Below are 22,027 nucleotides of genomic sequence, written 5' to 3'. Positions count from 1 at the left end.
ACTTGGACCACACTTCCTTCCTTACTTGTGATGGGAAGTTCCTTTTCTGAAGTGAGGAAGCAACATGAGTCCATACACGTTTTGTCTCTTTGGCAAGACCAGAGGCACTCCTCTGGAACAAAGCTCCAACTTTGACATATCCATCGCTCCAGAGGATGTTTGATGGTTGCCTTGACCATGGCACCTTCTTCTCTCCTGCGGGTATCATTTCCGCAGTGGTGACCAGGCACCATACCAAGCTTTTTTGACCTCAATGCTTCTTCCCCATCAGACTTTCCTTTCTACTCTGTACACTACATCTTCCTGCTACTACCCAGGGTTGTTGGATTTTAGCATCAGTTCAGGACCAAAGTATGTGACAGGGTTAAATACATTATGCAGAAAGAAAGGCAATGTATGTGGCAAAAGTATGCACATTCTCTATTTTGGCATGATAACATAAATGAATACTGTCTGTGCAAAGGTTGCACCTCACTAGTACCAGTTTAAAACACGTCAACCAGCAACCTAAAGGTTACTTGTTAACATTTGCAGAGGTCTGTCACAGTGTAGCACACAGTGTGTCACTTTTTTTAGTCTCTTACCAAATCTGGCACTGCACAACATTTCTGCAATACAGTTTTCATACAAGCTTAAGTTGACTATATGCTCCATCTAGGACACCATACAATTCTATATACTTGAAGTCCAATGGGTGTCATTGTTGCTGGTAGCCCGTTCTTGTGTACTAGTACCGCAGTGACGCTCTGCTCCCTCAGGCAGCGCTATACTGTCACTGACCACTGATCCAACCAGGGTATGTCTTCTGCCACTAGTTTCTGAGTCATTGTAAAGCTTTGAATTATCACTGGGTGCGATTGCTGCCTGAACGTCTACCTGCTATCTCCAAGACCTCAGCTAATGCCATTCTGTGACTGGTCACTAGGGATCGCTCCTGCACTGGCTCTGTCTGGTGCCTTCAGCCCCCCAGCCAATGCCGTATTCAAACGGGTCACTGGGTGTCTCATGCCACGGAGATGTCAAAATAGAGACGATAATGGAAGTTAAGCACAGTGGGCACAATAAAAAATTGGTAGGGAATGTACATTATTGAAGATGTGTTATTTTATTATCTTAGATTATGTCTCTTCCATGATGTCAATTATTAGAAATGCATTTCCCAGTTTGGTTACCCCTCTTCCATAATACTTCAAATGTTGCTGTTTGCTACCTGAGGCTGTTACCCCATACTTATGTTTTTTTTTCTGTTTCAGGCCATTTCAAGAATTCGATGTGCCACCAAGAGCTACAAAGTTTGAGCGAAACAGCAGAAGAACGTTCACAACCTGGTTACTCTTGGCAATCACTTTCTGTGGATATGCAGCATTTGCTTCCTGTGTAGTCTCAAGATCACTTCCTGTAGGCCTTTTTGGCTCACTTGTCTTGTAATCTGGAGACATCTACCTCTTGGTTTTGCTGGCTCACATCCTGTTGATACCACGATGTTCTCTGCCCTCTCTTTCTGAAGATCACTATCTGTTGGTGTTTCCAGCCCACATCTTGTGCACACATACTAGTGTCTTGCTCGGTATTGTGGAGAACAGGTTCCCTAGTTACGGGGGCTTCACTTCCTATGACAAACCTCAAGCCCATGCCTGGAACCACTAGTGATTGATTTGCTGTGAAGCTGCCATCTTTTGCCAGCCTCACTCTCTGAGGAGCTTAGATCAGAGAAAGACACAAGTGTTGAACTCAACAGCTGAAAGGATGGTTCTGATAAGCAGTAAGAAGTATTCTGGAACAATGTTCGTGCTGCAGCTTTTGCTGGCCGCCTTGGTCCCGTGGTCGTCACTTGGGGAGGATAGTAATGAAACTGTATCAATATCTCCAATAGAAGAAAATACAGAAACAGAGGAGCTAACCACTTCACCCGCTATCCTTGATTCTTTTGATGGAGGAGCTGAAATCAGGTTGCGAAGTACGATATTCCTCTCCAGTGTGGGCACTGATCAGGAAATTCCTAACACCGGGCCAGTGACTCTGGAAATGGCATTCAAGCCACCGGCAAAACCTCAGATTGTGGCTGATTCCTTAACCACCATCAAGAGAATTGAAGAGGGTACACCAGCTCAGAGCTCTCTGAGCACCATACAAGAAATGTCTACACCACTGTTAACCTCCCCGCTTCCAAGGCATGGACCTTCAACTTTCGCAAACAGTGACGTCTTGGCAACCAGTCTCCCACCAGCGACAAGCCTCATGTTGAGATTGATAGCCAATGACAGTGGCCTCACCAGTGTGGTTGATAAGACCACAGATGCCTCTACATTCTCAAGCTCCTCCTCAGTCCTTCTGACCTCACCAACCCAGGCGAAGACCAGTGCCAGTAATCTCCCTGATGCAGATGCCCCTGGGGATATGGCATCCACTGCCTCGCTCTCACTCAGTACCCATAACACCCCATTAACATTTAAGACAATGGCATATACAACCAATCCGGGTTCGGGTGGTCCAACCCAGGTTTCAGAGGCTGAAACACATAGCGCCACGATAATAACTACACAGCCTCGTCCAACCACAACTGACAGCAGAGCAGGAGCGGGCGGTACTACTTCAGATTCCACGTCAATACATGCACCTTCTTCAAAGGGTATAAATCACTGGTATATTGTCATTGCGGTTGTGGCTCTAGCCTTGCTACTTCTTGCTGTCTGCTTAATGTGGAATGTACATAGAAGAAGAAGCACTGGGTCCACCAGTTTCCAGACCACAAACAAGAAGAAAAAAAAAGGAGGCGAGGATGCTTGGGCTGGACCAGTCCATATGCCAGAGGATAATGCCATACCGGTGGACATGGTGGTGGAGGAGTCAGACCAGTCTGGTAAAGGATTGACACTAACTACTTTCTTTAACAAGAGAAAGTCCCGACAGTGCTCGGTTGCCATGGAAAGTGTTAATGTCCAGTCTGAGAAGCCAGCCAAGGAGGAGGCAGCACCACTCCTGTCCCCGAGTACCAATGGACAAATCAATGGAGGCACCAGTCAACCGCAAGCCAGCATTGCTAACGGCCAAATAGCTACTGTTCAGGAGACTCTACCAGCTCCCTTTGTGGATCCAGATGCCCTGCCACCACCTCCATCACCACCTCCACAAACAGACTTCCCAGCACCGCCACCTGCGTCGGACGCAGACAACGCTGGCAGCATGGTCTAGGGCCATGCAATTAAAGTCGGTGTCCCTGGGAGAATATATGAGAGGATGGGTTAGGGTTACATCACAGTCTTGCTCTTGAACCCCCTCCTCTGACTCCTGAACCTTGCTCATACCGTGCCCTGAGTGTCTGCTTCTCTTGAACAACTCTCCCTTAGAATTACATTGGCTCAGCCTCATTCACCGAAGGGTGGCTAGGAGCTTTTCCATTGAGGACATGCCCAGAGATGCTGCATATATCTAGAAAGTGTTATGGACACAGACTACTTTGCGGCTGAAAAGGACTTTTTTAAGGAGCCTGGCACACCTGTAAGTTGCTACACCACTACCCCGTTATTATAAAAAATTCTCCTCGGACTTCCACCTTCAGTTTGCGTTTGGAATTAGATCCAGAAAAAGGTTTCACATGTCCTCAGAAAACAGTAATTGATTTCAGTTGGACTGATGTTCTGAAAATGTCCACGTTCCCAAAAATGCCACCGTGTTTGGTGGTCAATAGCTTGAAAGTTTTCAAAGCAATGCAGAACGAAAAGAGAAAGGGTGATCACACATGACCCCTGACCCTTGACCGTCAAGACAGACTGGTCTGCAAAAAGATGCCCTAGGCCACATCTGTTAGCCCTGCGCCTTAAACTCCACTGCCAGGGCATTTAGTCCACCGTTAACTTATATTTTTGCTCCAATTAATTAAAAAAAAAAACAGCGATTCCGTTTGCGGGTGCAAAATCTATAAACCTGTTTATCATTTTAAGTACTGAGGAAATAAAAAAACAGACTTTTTCTTGGGCTGAGATCAAAACTGATCTTGGGCCAAAATGCAGTTGGCAACTCATGTTTTTAGGTCGAGCATTCGAGACCTCTTGTATATTCTTTAGTATATACTTATACATTAGTATATACTTATATGTGTATGTACTTTGTGGACTCTGGAGATCAGCCCTAGGACTTGTCTGCTTCCGCTTGGGGGCTTTTTTTATGTTCAACTGCCTCTATTTAACTGTCTTGATCAAAAACGACCAGCAGAGGTCAGTAAAATACCAGAATCACTTTAGCATTCTCTAGATTCTAGTCCATAGAAATTGTCTTCCATGAGCACCCGTAGACAATAATATTTTTTTCAAATCTTGTATTTTCAGTGATATGACCACCAAAAGCCCTTATTTTACATTAAAAACAGAGGGCTACACCTTTTCCCGCTTAAAGGCAATTTTTTGTCTCCATGTGTTCCCATACCTGGGGTGTCACGCAGTTTGGTGCTTACTTTCCCTCCATGTTAAAGAACAGTAGATGTTTCAAAACCCAGGCTAATGTGCTGCAGAGCTAAATACATATAAGGTCCTAAAGGCGAGACCGATTGCATTGCAAATGCTTGTTTTTAACGCTGTAGGAATTCAATCTTGGGCTAGTGCCAGCCCCCTGACTTAGGCATAGAACTTATCAAAACTCCCTGCTGCTGGTGAAAATGTGCTGAGCGATGACAAAGTGTTTTTGCTGAGCAGGTGACCCTATGTAACCAGGCCTGCATAGTTCTAGTCCTACATTTTCAATTAAAAGTGCATTCTGGGATTTGTAGTCTGTTTTACTATTAGTAAACCACTTTGACCAAGACACCAATTTATTATGGTAGATTACTTGTTTAGGACATGCACAATAGGAAATAAAGTTAATTAATTTGTATGTGATATTGAAAGAGTAACCGATTAATATTAAACATTTGATCTTTTTCGATATTCAAAAAAATTAATCATCATACAATGGATAGATTGCGATGAAAAGGGCATGAACAACATATATAATTGAGCCATATAGAATAATGTTATAATATAATTACAACAAAATCAACAGAATATGTTAAGAAAATGATAGGTAGAAAAGAGGCAGCAAAAATAGGAAAGGGAAAATGTGAATAAATTATCACTGTATCATCTCTTCAAATGACATCATACATAAAATAGTAATAATAATGAATGGGATGACGAAGAACTATAATTAAGGATTAGATAACACTGCGCAGTAAATACATACAAGAAGTTAGACTCCTGTTCAAATATGAATATATTTAATATTTATATTTCTGGCTATATTTAAAGTGGAACCTGATAAAGTGTTTTCAAGGAAATCTTACTACTGAAAAAGCGATGTCATGGTGACATGGAGCTATCTAGTCATTCAAAGTACGAACTCTAATTGCGTTTTGAAAGTTATCAAACACTGTGGTGCATTCTGGGCGAAGGGTGGGGCTATGATATACATGAGGAGTTAGACGTTTCTGGCACACACTTTCTCAACATCATCCCCCAAAACCATTTTACCAATCCTTTTTGGTGTGCAGAGCGCTTAGGAAGTGACGCGCCTGTGCCCCTAAAAGGTGGATAGTGCTAGCAGGCTGTCAGAAGCACAGGTCTGTCTAAACTTATCTCTGTGTTCCTATCGGCGTGTTGGCTTCCAGACCATAGACTGTGTCTGCCTCTATTTTGTAGTTTTGACCAGCAGCTTTCACAGGGTCCAGTAACAGGCACTCCTGCCATTTACTGCTTTGATTTCTATCAAACTTTATTTCCTGGGCACGTGCTTCCATGGTTAAATAGCTCAGTTTCTCCTCTGAGTGTGTATCCCTTGCTCTTTTTTGCCTTAACTGTCATTTTTAATCATGGCTTAGGGCCTTATTTAGAGTTTGGACGGTGATCTATTTCATCAAAACATAGCAGATATCCCGTCCTCCGTGATACAGGTGCCTATAATGCGCTTGTAATATGATGGATGGAATATCCGCCAAATTTGTGACTGATTATCTTGCCCAACATATTCTTCATCAGGCCCTTTATCATGAACCACCTTATGCTCCTTTTTTCTCAAAATTTTACTTCTACTGCCAGTCCTTCATTTGTTGCTCTGTCTACTCCTTCCTGCAACTTCAGCGTTATGGACCAGTTCACTGCTCATGTCATTCATTCATTCATTCATTCATTCATAGGCTGTGCCACCTATCCCTACAACTTACTTCTCTTCTCCTTACTGCCTTTTGACCCCTGTATGTATATATGAGTATTTGTAAATCACAAACCAGATTTGGTCAAATGGGAGGGTGTCCTGAGATACAATTTAAGTTAGTTTTCGATGAGGTAGAACATTCACCCTTTTTCGCACCTGCGAGCCCCTTCTACTCTATTCCCCTTTGCACCCACCTTCACACCTCACGCATCTCTCATGCTTCTCAATTTCACTTATCCACTTTCCTCAACTTCTACACAGTTCTCTCTTTTTCCCATCAGCCCTCCCCTTCCTGCATGCCTTTCGCTCCCCTCCACATCTCCCCTTCTACATATGTTATGTAAATTTGTAAAGCGCACTTTTACGCAGGAAGGTATCCTGGAGACGAACAGTGGGACTCTAAACAAGCCTAGGGTCTAATGCGATTTCTCAAAAATCCAGGTCTTTAGCTTCTTGTAGAATTCAAGAAGTGAGGGAGAGGCTGAGATGTGTAGCTGCAGCTCGTTGCACGCTGTAGAAGCTATCTAGGAGAAGATTCTACTGACAGATCTGGTTTTTCAAATGCATGGGATATGTGCAAGTAGAAGCCGAGCAGAGGTGTCTGGAGGGTTTGCGAAAGCAGGTGGGATTGTTGAGGTATTCTTAGCCAGAGGTACGTAGTGCTTTGAAAGTGTGGTGAGGCTCGTTTGTATATGGGTAGCCAGTGTGTCTCTTTAAGGTTAGATAGGATGAGTGGGTGGCATGGGAGGTTGAGAGTGATTCTGGCTGCTAAGTTCTGAATGGTCTGCAGCCTCAATGTGAGTTGTTTGATGATCCCGACGTAGAGGATGTTCCCATAGACCAGCTTGCTTGTGACTAGAGCGTGGGTGATGGTTTTCCAGGTGTTTGTTGGGAGCTCTTTGAATATCTTCCTTAGCATTTTCTTGGTATGGAAGCATGCGGCGGTAATGGCGTTGACTTGGGTGGTCATGTGTAGTTTGCAGTGGATGATGATCCTCAGATTCTTGGCATGGGGGTGGGCTGGGTGTCGATCTTAGCTCAGTCAGCCTTAAGCTGGAGTACCACGGTAAGGAGCTCTTCCCAAAGATCACAACTTCAGTCGTGTTGATGTTCAGCGTCAGACAGTGGACTTCATCCAGTTCTGCGATTTTGGTCATGCTACCATGAACTTGTTCCGGGTGATGAACGCTTTGACCATAAAGGGAGAGGATAGGTTGCAGGTTGTCGATGTAGGATAGAACGTTGATGTCATGAGAGCAGATAATGCTGGCCAGAGGAATCATGTAAGCATTGAAGAGGGTCAGGCTTAGGGATGAACCTCTACTGCTCTCTACTACTGTCTGTTTATCGTCTCCACCCCTGTCACCCCACTCCTACAGCCCCTCCCTGCTCTTACATCTACTCTGACTTCCTGCTCCCCATCCATCCAGAAACACTTTCTCCTCTGTCGGGCTCTACATCCCCTTCCACACACCCACGTCTTTACACCTGTCTCCCTCCTCTGCCACTATCTACTCTTCTTTCCTTCACCCGCTACTGCTTGGCACCCTGTCTATTAACACACTTACCTCATATTAAAGATTTACATGCCTATTCTCCATCCTACCTACTCATAATGGTCTCCTTCTCTTTCACTCTCTCTCGCCATCTGCCTTCACCCCTGCCTTCTCATTTCTCTCTCTATCCTACCACTCCTTACACCAGTTCATGCACCTCATCCCCCCAAAATCTGCATTCATCCTCCTACCATCTTCTACACCTCCCTGCAGCAGCACAGCCCTCCATGTATATCTTCTTACTCTTCTTCACTTTACATTCTTCTTCCTGCCCCACACCTCCCCACTCCTATCTTCTGACTCCGTCACACTCCCTTCCACCAATCCACTTTCCATCAGCTGAACCCCTTGACCATATCCCCTTCGAGTGATAGCGGTCTGTTTGTTAAACAATGCATCACTCTACAACATCAACAACCTGTGTTGTTGCCTCTAGGAGACCCCTTTTCCTTCCGCATATGAACATTTTCTTCTGAAGGTCATTCATGGTAGCTTGGCATTTATCTATTCCTAAATGTAATAACTATAAATATATAAATATAGTTAGAAGTAATTTTTACAGTTTGGTTAATGTACACTTTTTGATAATAAACCATATATTCTATTTAGCAATCACATTTCTCTTCGTCCATCAGTCTCCCTTGCTATCACATTCTCAACATTTCGTAAATCACATATTATTATCAGGTGTTTTTATTCTTGTAAAGATTTCAAATTTCAAGCCATTTTACTTTTCATGCCTCTCTGGCATACTTTAAAAGGATAGTGAAAGTCACCTCAGAGTTCCATGACCTCCTAAAGAAATATGGCCTTTAGCTTCATTTCTCGATATGATCACCCAACTCCTCAGTGACTTGCAATCTCCTTATAGTGCACGGCGGATGGTCTATTATTCAACATATGTTTGAAGCTTGAAAGGGATCTTGAAGATAATTTAACCCATTGCTCATCTCAGCCTACAACAAGATGGGTAAGAATCCACTTCTACTGTGCTGACCATTTTTGTTGAAGAATATCAGAGCTATAGCTTCCTTACAGTAGGAACAGAAAGCTACACAGCTCATTGAGGCAAGTCACAAAGTGTACCGCGCACTTCAAAATGCGAAGTGCAGTGCGACTATAACATTGCAATTTTGCAACATTTTCTACTGTCTGCTGCATAATTTGCAGATTTCAATCAATAAAAGTTGTTTTAAACACAAATGGATCAAAGTGTATTAAGAACGCTGGAACATTTGTTGCTGCTGTGCACTTAGGTTGACTGGTCATCTTTTATTTGGGTTTTTGCTGCTTTTGGCTGTTTAAGTGGTACTAATGTGTACAAATGACAAAATAATGAAGTAATGCTATCATAAAAGTGCTGCATTATGGCCTATTCTTGCCGCATAATTTAGTCAACCCTGCCTCATTATTTGGTCCTCCTCTGTCGCATAATCCCAGTGGCCATCAGTAAGGATTGTTTCAAGCAAATTATGTCATAAAATGTGAGAGTGGCTTTTCCCTGTCACACCCATTCTTTCTTTACTACTGCCCCTACAGAATGTTCCACCTGTAACGTTCGTACCACACTCCCGACCTAGCGGCACCCCCATCCAACGGATATACTGTTGCAGGGATTCTGCTCATGCACAGAACTATGTGCAGGAAACCAGGACCTCAGTGAATTGTGGTGTACCAAAAACTCACCTCAGTACCCAGAACCCCTATCCGACTAGCATCAGTGTCTCATTCATTCTCCGTATCATCTTGAAGCTACCAATGATTAGACAACCCAGAACAAGCGACTTAGAGTACTCTCAGGAATGGTGGGAATCAGAAACATCTTTTCATTATTATTCTCATATCATTCCACAACAAGAGTAATCAGAGACACGGTAAAGTTTAAAATGTTTATTTTTAACTACGTGCCCTAAGGAGCAGTACTTTGGCTAACATAAGCAGGCAAATGATTAAAAACAAAACCATCAGCATTGATACACTACCATATAAAATGAAGGGAGAAATCATATTACAAATGATAGTGGGAAACAACCACCCTCCCTTCACAAGTAAAATAATATTATGAAACTAATAGAAGGTCTCTAAGCTTGAATGGGGAACCCCATACCATAAATATCAGCTTAGGTGAATCACATCACAGGATCAGTTCTGCTCTGTGTCTAGAAAATCCAAGTGCCTGAATCCTGCATGCAAATGCAATATTAAAGGCACCCGAGTTTCAGATATTTGCAGCTGTGTGCGTGTTATGGCTAGAGCGTGGGCTGATCAACATGAATTCAAAAGCATATATTGTTATTTGACCTTGACGGCTTCTGCACACAGTGTTCAGACTAAGGTCGCGGTGTACGTCTAGGGATGTGAACAACAGACCGGTCTCATGTGAAGAAAAAGCAAGCAGTTTTTCTTGTAATAAAAGCTACCTGGAGTGTCGTGTGCAAAAGCAGCAAAAGTAGCAAGATGGTGTTTTACATCTAAGGCGCTTATGCTAAGATAGCAATGTGTGTACATGGAACTCCGTCTCCACTACACCCTCCCTTAATCGGACCACGAACAAAATAGGGAAGCAAAGTAGGAACGCAGAGTTCAAATTCTTTTGAGACAGAACCAAGTTCATGTATTGCCAATCCATATAATTGGCAGTGACAGTTCGAAAGGGCGAGAATCAACGGAAGCCCGCCGAAGACGCTGGAAAAAATAGAATGAAAAAATGCCAGTATCACACCAAATATTGTTTGGAAGGAGGTCACAAGGCCGGAGCCCGCAACTTTGAAAAATGCACCAAGCCAGTTGTTGACGAGGCATTGAATATAGTATAATTCAGAGCTCCGAAATGAAGGGGGAGATCAGTATTTAAAAGCGCATGCACCTCGGTGCGGGTGTTTGCCCTGTGAAGGACGAACTTTTCATGTGAGGAAGTCAGTGCGATTTCTTTTTGAGGCAATAGAGCCCTTATTCTGCTCATCTTGTTGAACTCTGCTTTCAAGGTTGGGATGGAAGGCCAGATGGATATATCCAGTTTCCCATGCGGGGGCAGGAAAAGGACATTTGTACAGCAGACTACGCGTTGTGAGACAGTTACAATGTACGGAATTCCCAATAGCATCCCGCAGCATGCCTCAGTATTTAAAAGCAAATAACTACCGTTATCTAATAATGTAAAAGTGGGCGTAATTGCTGGGACAGGATTTCCCTTCAGAATGTAAGCTAAATTCGGTGCCTGAACATTACAGGTGCCATGCAATTGGATGTGCCTACATACTACTGAGTGATCAGGCGTGGAAGTGCATTCCTCTCCTTTCAAATACATTTCTTTACCCTCTCTCATGCATCTGTATGTAAATGGGAGCGACCAAACTTCATGCAGGAAAGCAGTACCCAATGGTTCATATCTGCCTAGGGCATAATGTTTCGTACATGAACTGAACTTAAACAATGGAAACGGTAAGGTGATCAAACTGTGGATAAGCCACACAGCTGAGTTTGATTCAGCCACAGAGAAAGGTAAAGGTTCTAACTTTTCAATATGCAGTAATGAGTATGTTGCATCTTTCATGGACATAAATTGTTGTTTTACAGTCAGATTAAACGGCAGGAATAAAGAAGATGTATTCATGTAGTCCCAGGGAACTTTCCCAGGTTTGCAAAGTCCATGCAAACTGCATAATAGAACACAATTGATTTTGACCATGGTATAAAACAGACATATCATCCTGTACAATATCCACAACAGATGAAACAATATTATCTAATGTATAAATTCTGGAAGAAAGGGTGTTAATGCTATTATCAATGACAGCTAGCACTTTTTCCAAATTTGCTTGATCAATAGCTCTTAACCTGGAAGCAGCTTCAATTTGAGATAATTTCCAAACTTCATTATAAATAGCATACACCCATCTTTTGGACCTGCCACCCACAGGACCTTTAACAAAATCATTCAAATCTACTTTGTCATTTAATTTTGATAAATGAAGTTTAACAGATGCCAAGGTGGAATGTTGCAGCCAGTTCTGACATAACTTTCAGACCAAATAGGTAGTAACAGAATGGGAAGATTCAAACCGGGGATCCACGCTAACCTGTGTATAGCCGGGGTATAGACCCAAAAAACGATGTTGACAGGAATCCAAGCTCTTCTGCCATATCAACCATCCCTCAGGATCTAATCCGGCGATGTTGAAGGATGTATTAGTAATAAATGACTGCAAAGCATCAAGGGACAGATCTGTGTAATTATCCCATCTGAGATAAGTGCCCAGATCAGGAATAGAGGGGAAATTAATCTTTTTAGAAGTAGCCAATCCAAAGCAGGTAGTTTGAAAAATGGTAGAATTCAAAAACAAAATGTGGTTTGGGATAAGGCAAGCATGATGCAGAGCTTCTGTACCTTGTACCGGCCATGCTTTAGAACCCCAAACAGATTTAAGATCAATGGTATCTTTCCACAGCTCATAGCCCCCAATAGCCAATTCATCCATTAGGGACTTGGAATACAATAATTTAGTGTGGGTCAGTCTAACTTTGGAAGCTGACTCAGCCGCCACTTTAAAATAAAAGGCTTCAGGTTCAGATACACTGAAAACAGTAAACTATGTAAATTTGTTCACTAGAGTTTTGGAGCTGCCTTCAATAGGCGCTGGGCAATGTTCCCATTGCATATAATTGACAACATTTCTAAATGTATTCGTTTAATGCAGGAAATGATTGCCATAATATTGGTAGCAAAACAACTCCCCATAATTAGCTGTGTCTAACTATAAATCTTCAGCATCAAAAGCAGCATAATATTTCAAATCAGAAAAAAGAGCCTCTACGGCTTGGACATCCCAATAATCAGAGCGGATGTTTTGTTAAACAACATCCCCCATAGAAACACGACGTACATTGGGGACATTATTCACCTCTGTGGGACCATGAATTTGAGATTTAACAGCATCCCATACAATCCCATCTAACACAGGCCAGGCAGTAATATTCACAAAAGTCTGGTCTCTTTTCATGATGTGCAATGAGGAGTGGGGGGCCAAAGTTCCATCAATTAATCTAATTGTAGATCTTTTGGTGAGATAGTGTCCATTTACTAGATGAAAAAATACAACCACAAATCCAATGGACATAAACAAAAAAACAGTTATGAGCACCAGCCAAATGTAAGTCCAAGGGGGAATCAAAAAATGTCTTTTAAACCAAGCAGCAAAAATAGAAATTTTCGATGGGGCATTGGAAGTCATAGAGTTAGTTTCAAATGAAAAACGAGACTGGTCAACCGCACTTGACTGTAAACCAGACAACGACACATCTGTGGGATAAGTATACTCAGTATCTTCAACTGGACCACCAGCCGGTGGAGGCAACAAAGGATTAGTAACTGTATGCATCTCAATGGCAATGTCAGGCCTGTTGGTAGTTGTCGGAGCCAAAACAGAATTTCGTAGCATTGCTGGACAAGAGATGGAGTCATGCTAAGAAGAATCGGCCATTCACTGTAGTTTGACATTGTCAATGGAGATGTACCTGTTATCCTTGCGACCAGGAAGTGGAGGTAAAATGACTGTTCTTGTACCCTGCACGCCAAGCACTGGAACCAGAGCACGATAAGAAGGGCCAAACTCCTTCTTGTTCTCCACCTTCTCACGGACCAGGTCACCAACTCGAGGTAGCCAGCCGACTACCGGAATCTGAAGAGCAGAATCAGTTGTGGAGGGCAAGTGTTCCTTTGCAAGACTGTCTCTGGTCTCTTGTAGATTCTGTAATACAGCACAGTGGTCATCTACGTCAAAGGGTGCGGATGACGCCACCATGTCTAGACCATCAAGGTCCGGGACAAACATCTTTATGCCAAAAAGCATTTTGTATGGGGTCCGCCCACCCAGCGACCTTCTAGGGAGATTATTAAGTGCACGTTGAACGCTATACAGATGGGCCAACCAGTTCCTGCCAGTACCTAAAACTCTAGCTCTCAGGGATCACGGTTCATTCACTCCACAACACTATTGCCTTCAGGCCGGTATGGAGATGAAAATTTGACTTGGACCCCCAAAGATCTCATGGCTTCTTTGTACGCCTTAGAGGCGATCGCAGGACCATGGTCAGAATGAAGGGTACCACAAATGACAATTCCCACAAAGACACGCAAATCCCTGATGACAGTTCGAGCATCAGCACTCCGTTGTGGCCATACCCAAAGAAAACGTGTGCACGAATCCACTGCAACTAAGATGTACTTATACGCAGTATCAGAGGAGAAAGGAACGCAATGATCGAAATAAACGCATCCAAGCGGTTTATTAGATATGTGCAACTGTGTTTGTGGTGGGCGCGCAGCAGTCGAAGGCTTAATCTGCTGGCAGATGTCACAATTAAGAACATAAGCTCGAGTCTGTTTATACAATCTGCGTCACCAGTAACGTTGTTGTAAGAGAGTAACAGTCGCTGAAATGCCGGCATGGGCAGAAGCCATACCTTCTTGAGCTGCTGTTATCAAGGAAAGTCTGCAGTCCGCGTTGGGAATCAATCTGTCACCAACGTCGTTAATTCTCACATAGGGAACTTTATCAGGACTTAAATGATAAGAGTATTTGGAAGGCAAACCTCTAGGGTAATTACTTCCCTTCTCTGTTGCAGCAATAGCTGCCAAGATGTCATCATCAATTTTACTTTTGGATCTTGTAACTGCTGCTACTAGATATGTTGCCACTGCTGTTTTTGCTGCTTCATCAGCTAAGTAGTTTCCGACAGCGTGGACACCTACTCACTGGTGCCCAAGAGTATGAATTACATTCACTAGAGGCAGATGCTGTTTAAGTTCTGCAACTCGAACCCAAAGCATACTATGCTTAATTGTGCTACCTTTGGAATCAAGATACTCATTCTGAGACCAAAAGAATAAATTGTCATTAAAAGATTGAACACAGTAAAAGGAGTCACTCACTATAAGAGTAGTAACTCGAGGATCAGCAAACTTCAGTGCAAGCACCAGAGCACGTAGCTCTGCCAACTGGGCTTTACAATCACCCAATGACTGCATGTGTACGACATCAGACTTGAATTCACCATTCACGAAAATACCAGCCACTATTGCGCAGGCCGATGAATAAGCATGTTTAGATTCCGTCGCCGTTTGCGCCGAACCGTCAGTGTAAATGACACAATAGTAATCCTCAAGCGGGCGCAAAGACAGAGGAGCTGGATGAACAAATTCATACTGCAAGTACTCCTGAGTCTACAATGAGGCATCAAAGATGTAGGTGACATCTGGCGATGTCAAAGAAGTAGCCCATTGTATCCAAAGTGGATGCAAAGCTTTGGAATTAGGTACACTGGCTTTCGTCACCGCCTCTAGGGCAGGATACGGTGTGACAACCAACATGCGTTTCCCCTGTGACAGCGCTCTCTCCTTTAGAATCGCCATCTGCACTGCAGTCAAAACTTTCTCGACAGTGGAAAAGCGCATTACAGCCGAAGTGTACAAGTGTGATTTGTAAGCAATGGGGACTGTGTCGCCCTCATCGAACGTTAAGTACGTGAAACCCACTGCGCCAGGCACAATTCTTATTACTAGGTTAGTGTGATTATCCCGCGTCAGTATGTATTTCGAAGCAAGAAGATCAGCCTGCAAAGATTGCAAGATAGCTGAATGTCCTGGCAGCCAGCTCGATTTGGAAAAATTAGGTTGTACCAAGGCATATAGAGGCTTGATACGCTGGGCATAATCGGGAATGTAAGTACGCCCAAAATTTAAAAAACCCAGCAAAGATTGTAGCTTCTTCAGTGTTCTCGGAGCACGCAAATGTGCACTTCTCCAAGAAGTGAGGTGCTAATCTTCGGCCTTTGGAGTTGAGTTCATAGCCCAAGAACAACACTGTATACTCTGCAATGGGTGACTTTGCAAAGTTGAATTTGTTACCGAAGTCCACAAACATGACAATGGTGCAGTCAACGTGACACAGATGCGGCCATAATTTGTTGTCTGTGAGATAGATACCATCAACATACTAGTACGCATCAGGGTCAATGCTCTCTAAAAGAGAGACTACACGTGCGGCAAAGACGCCAGGACTGTTTTTATAGCCCATGGCTGATCTTTTACACTGTTTTTGTTTGTCACCAGAAGTAAAGGCTGTCCATTGACTACTAATCGAGGACAGATTATGGCTATAAAAGCCGTTGGAGATGTCAAGTGTGGCCTTAAACCTTTTTCTCACGAGACTATCAACTAGGGCAGAACTGTGGGTATTCTGTACAGCACAGGTCCGACAATGAGAGTTCAAATGCCGGTAATCCAAAACTAGGCGGTACGACCCATCAGGTTTAGTTACAGTGAATAAAGGATTATTCATCGGTGACACACATGTTTCAATTGCACCTTGATATTCCAATTGTTCAAGGATTTCTGCGACGTGAGATCTAACTTCGCGGCGCATGGGATATTGGGGTTGTGGCTGGGGCATGGACCGTAATGTAATCTCATGGCTAGGCGACAACTTATCCCACCCAACCTGAGTACGGTACAATGCCGGAGCAGTACCTGAGCCCACTCTTCTGCAAAGTTATGAGCCTGATCCTTCGGCGCAGTGTGCGCGAAAGATGGGAGGATTACCTCCTCCCCTCTAGGAGCGGCCAAAACGAAAGCTGGGGGCCAGTCTGCCTCTGCTAACAGAATGTCATATGTAGAGGTCAGATTTTTCCCAAAAATCCCTTTAATGGTACGTTGTATGTCACCTTCAATTAAAAGGACTATGTAATATAGTCTGTCAGGGGGATCCACTCTAGTATCAGCAGTTTCTACAGTAATGAATGTGTCAGTTGCTGTCACCTTCAGATATGGACGCAGTGCTTACCGCACTACTGTAACCTCCGCTGCGCTGTCGAGCAGTGTTAGTGCCCATGTTAGGTTCCGAAGCTGCATTCTCACTATCTGTGGCATGCCTCGCTGTTAGTGCAGCAACTTTCTTCTTCTGAAACGGGGGTCTTTGGCGTGCAAAGTCATCCTGCTTTCCTTTGCCGTCAGTCTGGCGGGGTTGCTCACGCCCTTGTTGGGCACCCCGACCTTTGCCACGTTCTCTTCCACAGGACTGTGAGATCGATGTTTCCTGTGAAGAACGAGGAGAAAGCTGTTCAGAAACCTGAAATCTATCAGGAGACCTAATCCTAGTGTGATCGCGCAAATCATATGTGCGCTCAGCAGTCGCCTGGACTGGTGACGCGGGACGAGACCCCTGTTTCTGTTGCTTCTTTACCTTTTTCTTAGCTTTCCAATTTTGTTTCGGAAATGCCGGACGTTCGTCCTTAGAAGATGTCCCTGACTTAGTTTGCGGTTGTGCAGTTGTTGTCTGTACACAAGGCTTAACCCCTAAACTATTGCGGCCAATGGTCCTATACGCCTCCGCAAGAATTTTTGGTAACTCCCGGGGTTTATAAACGTCGCCGACGAGGCGCAGTGCATTCAACACTTGAAAGTTAACCGCATCTACCTTGACGTTACCAAGGATGAGCGTGGCAACTACGTCGAATACGCCGACAGGCTTCATTCCCAACTCAACCGCCGTCTCCGGACCATGTTGATCCTGAACATGTTTGATCACGGAGGGCAGTACAGCCATAGACGGGGTGCTGAAGCACTTCGAGTAGACTGCTGCAAACACTTTATCCCAGTTATCACAATCAGCTACCTCTGGGACCAAGTCTTTCTGCAAACTAATGGTGAGAATCCTGTGTTTTTCCACAGGAGTAGAATTCGGAAAAACTGCCTCCAGCTGGTCAAATTTCTCAGCAAGCCAATAAGGCAAATCGTCCTTATTTTGGGGACACTTGCCCATTACCAAATTAACCATGACGGGACTAATAGTAATCCCGGCCGGGCCAGCTGGTTGCCCCGCAACTACAGGTGCCCCTACCTGGGCATTGTGTGAAACGTATTGCACTAAAGCCCGATGTACCGTAATCAAGGCATATGGAGTTGACGTAACTCATCCACCGTGGCTTGCAAATAACGTGGATGTGGTGTAAACCCGGCCAAGACTGGCCAAGTGGCCCCGCAAATGGACAAGGGACCCAAACGAACCGGTGTAACCGTGTGGGGGAGGGCACCATTGAATCAAATACGATGCTGCCAAGCGTAAATTGGAACTTCCTGCGTCCTACATGGCGTGTAATGGGTGAAACGTACCATCGTCCGCATTCATCGCCGGCAAAGTAACACAAGAGTAAAACAGCTCATAGAGATGTGATGCATCGGCACTCACTACAACGATAATAGACATCCCATAGTCAGGCACCCCGAACTGCGTCAAATGTCGCCGGAGAGGTGCGCGACTGTGCACTGCAATAGCGACTTCAGCCATAAGGACACAGAGAAGAAAAACAATCTATATGTACAGGAGCACAAAAAGGGTATAACGCAGAGTTCTTCAATCTGTGGGGCGCGCCCCCCTGGGGGGGCGCGCCACCATCCCAGGGGGGGTGCGCACTGCAAAAGCTTTCCTTTGTTTAACTTGTACTGTGCTACGATCGCAAGTTGTCACCCATTTCAAATGGGAATTTTTGATAGGAGAACTCTGGAGCAGCAGAAGCTAATCAGCAGGTAGGAACGTCACCACTGACGTTCCACCAATGATGGGACAGCAGCAGAGATTGCAGGAAGTGCCGCGAAATTTGCGTGCATAAAGTTCCCGCATTCCACTGCTTGCTGCCTTTTCTTCTTTGTTTCCTGGGTTTTCCCGTCGCCTGGTTATGAAGGACTTGCTGAAATGAAATCTACAAGAGGTAAGAGAGCTTTTTCGAAGGGAGTGGGAGGCGGGTTGGGAGGAATTGGCCGGTGTTCGGCAGAAACAGAGGGTTGGAGGGAGGGGGAGGGAGGGGAAATCGATGGGGCACAACGTGCTCATTCTTTTTAATTTCACGAGCTAACTGTTTCAGATCTTATCACTCAGACTAACAAAGTAACTTTGTAAAACTTCAAAACATGGGGGCACAACAAAAGCAATCATGGCACTGAATGTACACCCATAAGTAATTTCAAACACCAGATATGTGTAACTTATATACATTCCGGTATATTGCCTCTGCATATTAATCTGCAATCAGACACAAGCTTTAGAGATGTTTTTTTCTGGAGAACATATAAAAACAGCAACAACTTATCACTGGGTGAGCACAGCAGAACAATTTGTCGATAGCATGCAAGAAGAATTTTACAAATTCATATAAAAAGACAATCGCAGGAGGTGCCTCTGTTGTTCTCTAAGCACAGTAAACCTTGATTCTGATAAAACTATCAAAGTCACAGAAGGAGAAATGAACTTCCAGAACAGAGCCCTTGCTCAAACTGCCCTAACAATCTCTTTTCCAATCAGCTGGCTAATTCCTACAGTTGAAATACTTTAGCTGCAGTGGGAGGCAAGGAGTCTCTTCTGCTAAAACCAAAAGCGAACAAAGAGACAGTCCACTGTGGACTGTCTGTTCCTTTGCATTTGATTTCATAGCAGAGGAGACTCCTTGCCTCCCACTGCAACTGAATAATTTCAGCCCTAGGAATTTAACCCCCTCCTCATCCCAGAAAGGAGACCACGTTTCTTTTAAAATTACACAGGCAGGCGCACAACTTCCACATGGCTAAAATGGCTTCAAGTTGCCAAAAGAAAATGCCAGCCATGTGTGGTTTAAAGAGCCTGCAAGTTGATTGTCTTGACACTAAATACAGGTTATAAATAAAGAAGTTTGTATTAATTTGTAATGTGACTTTTCTGTCGTTGTTCCCTTTAGTTATCAGTCAAGGATCATTCAGGCAGCCCTAGAACAGAATTTGCTGTTCAAAGTACGCACAGATAAGTACTGAGAATACAGCTTTAGGTGACTGCTTATTTGTGTACCGCATGGGACATCAAAATAATGAGTTGGCAACCCTAATGATAAAACTGGAAGCTTGTTGCAAGATCAGCACATTATTTATTTCCTCCACCCTGATCCCTGGTTAATGCCATGATAGCAATAGTTTAACATATCTGAAACCCTACGCTGCTATCAATAACATGCTGAGTTACCTCAAGTGTCTGGGAATCCACCATGCATTCAGACAACTATCCTCATTGTCGCCCTTCACTTTCATGCTCATAATGGTCTCCTTCTCTTTCACTCTCTCTCGCCATCTGCCTTCACCCCTGCCTTCTCATTTCTCTCTCTATCCTACCACTCCTTACACCAGTTCATGCACCTCATCCCCCCAAAATCTGCATTCATCCTCCTACCATCTTCTACACCTCCCTGCAGCAGCACAGCCCTCCATGTATATCTTCTTACTCTTCTTCACTTTACATTCTTCTTCCTGCCCCACACCTCCCCACTCCTATCTTCTGACTCCGTCACACTCCCTTCCACCAAGCCACTTTCCATCAGCTGAACCCCTTGACCATATCCCCTTCGAGTGATAGCGGTCTGTTTGTTAAACAATGCATCACTCTACAACATCAACAACCTGTGTTGTTGCCTCTAGGAGACCCCTTTTCCTTCCGCATATGAACATTTTCTTCTGAAGGTCATTAATGGTAGCTTGGCATTTATCTATTCCTAAATGTAATAACTATAAATATATAAATATAGTTAGAAGTAATTTTTACAGTTTGGTTAATGTACACTTTTTGATAATAAACCATATATTCTATTTAGCAGTCACATTTCTCTTCGTCCATCAGTCTCCCTTGCTATCACATTCTCAACATTTCGTAAATCACATATTATTATCAGGTGTTTTTATTCTTGTAAAGATTTCAAATTTCAAGCCATTTTACTTTTCATGGCTCTCTGGCATACTTTAAAAGGATAGTGAAAGTCACCTCAGAGTTCCATGACCTCCTAAAGAAATATGGCCTTTAGCTTCATTTCTCGATATGATCACCCAACTCCTCAGTGACTTGCAATCTCCTTATAGTGCACGGCGGATGGTCTATTATTCAACATATGTTTGAAGCTTGAAAGGGATCTTGAAGATAATTTAACCCATTGCTCATCTCAGCCTACAACAAGATGGGTAAGAATCCACTTCTACTGTGCTGACCATTTTTGTTGAAGAATATCAGAGCTATAGCTTCCTTACAGTAGGAACAGAAAGCTACACAGCTCATTGAGGCAAGTCACAAAGTGTACCGCGCACTTCAAAATGCGAAGTGCAGTGCGACTATAACATTGCAATTTTGCAACATTTTCTACTGTCTGCTGCATAATTTGCAGATTTCAATCAATAAAAGTTGTTTTAAACTCAAATGGATCAAAGTGTATTAAGAACGCTGGAACATTTGTTGCTGCTGTGCACTTAGGTTGACTGGTCATCTTTTATTTGGGTTTTTGCTGCTTTTGGCTGTTTAAGTGGTACTAATGTGTACAAATGACAAAATAATGAAGTAATGCTATCATAAAAGTGCTGCATTATGGCCTATTCTTGCCGCATAATTTAGTCAACCCTGCCTCATTATTTGGTCCTCCTCTGTCGCATAATCCCAGTGGCCATCAGTAAGGATTGTTTCAAGCAAATTATGTCATAAAATGTGAGAGTGGCTTTTCCCTGTCACACCCATTCTTTCTTTACTACTGCCCCTACAGAATGTTCCACCTGTAACGTTCGTACCACACTCCCGACCTAGCGGCACCCCCATCCAACGGATATACTGTTGCAGGGATTCTGCTCATGCACAGAACTATGTGCAGGAAACCAGGACCTCAGTGAATTGTGGTGTACCAAAAACTCACCTCAGTACCCAGAACCCCTATCCGACTAGCATCAGTGTCTCATTCGTTCTCCGTATCATCTTGAAGCTACCAATGATTAGACAACCCAGAACAAGCGACTTAGAGTACTCTCAGGAATGGTGGGAATCAGAAACATCTTTTCATTATAATTCTCATATCAGTCCACAACAAGAGTAATCAGAGACACTGTAAAGTTTAAAATGTTTATTTTTAACTACGTGCCCTAAGGAGCAGTACTTTGGCTAACATAAGCAGGCAAATGATTAAAAACAAAACCATCAGCATTGATACACTACCATAGAAAATGAAGGGAGAAATCATATTACAAATGATAGTGGGAAACAACCACCCTCCCTTCACAAGTAAAATAATATTATGAAACTAATAGAAGGTCTCTAAGCTTGAATGGGGAACCCCATACCATAAATATCAGCTTAGGTGAATCACATCACAGAATCAGTTCTGCTCTGTGTCTAGAAAATCCAAGTGCCTGAATCCTGCATGCAAATGCAATATTAAAGGCACCCGAGTTTCAGATATTTGCAGCTGTG

The 22,027-nt window shown here is 43.6% G+C and overlaps 1 protein-coding gene across 2 annotated transcripts in view; it reads left to right on the top strand.

The window, feature by feature from the left end:
* Positions 1-4,917, top strand: part of LOC146811777 (uncharacterized) — a 32,233-nt gene extending 27,316 nt beyond the window's left edge. The window contains exon 3 of one of the 2 annotated variants that reach the window (XM_085618761.1): positions 1,254-4,917. In XM_085618761.1, coding sequence (XP_085474887.1) covers positions 1,747-3,192 — 1,446 coding nt within the window. In that variant the 5' untranslated portion in view covers positions 1,254-1,746 and the 3' untranslated portion in view covers positions 3,193-4,917. The remainder of the gene's footprint in view (positions 1-1,253) is intronic. The other variant, XM_085618762.1, reaches the window with a different exon arrangement.
* The last annotated feature ends 17,110 nt before the right edge of the window (positions 4,918-22,027 follow it).

Source organism: Triturus cristatus, chromosome 7 (assembly GCF_964204655.1).
Source record: "Triturus cristatus chromosome 7, aTriCri1.1, whole genome shotgun sequence".
NCBI lineage: Eukaryota > Metazoa > Chordata > Amphibia > Caudata > Salamandridae > Triturus > Triturus cristatus.
The sequence above is the reverse complement of the archived record's forward strand: the minus strand, read 5'-3'. Positions and strand labels throughout refer to the sequence as shown.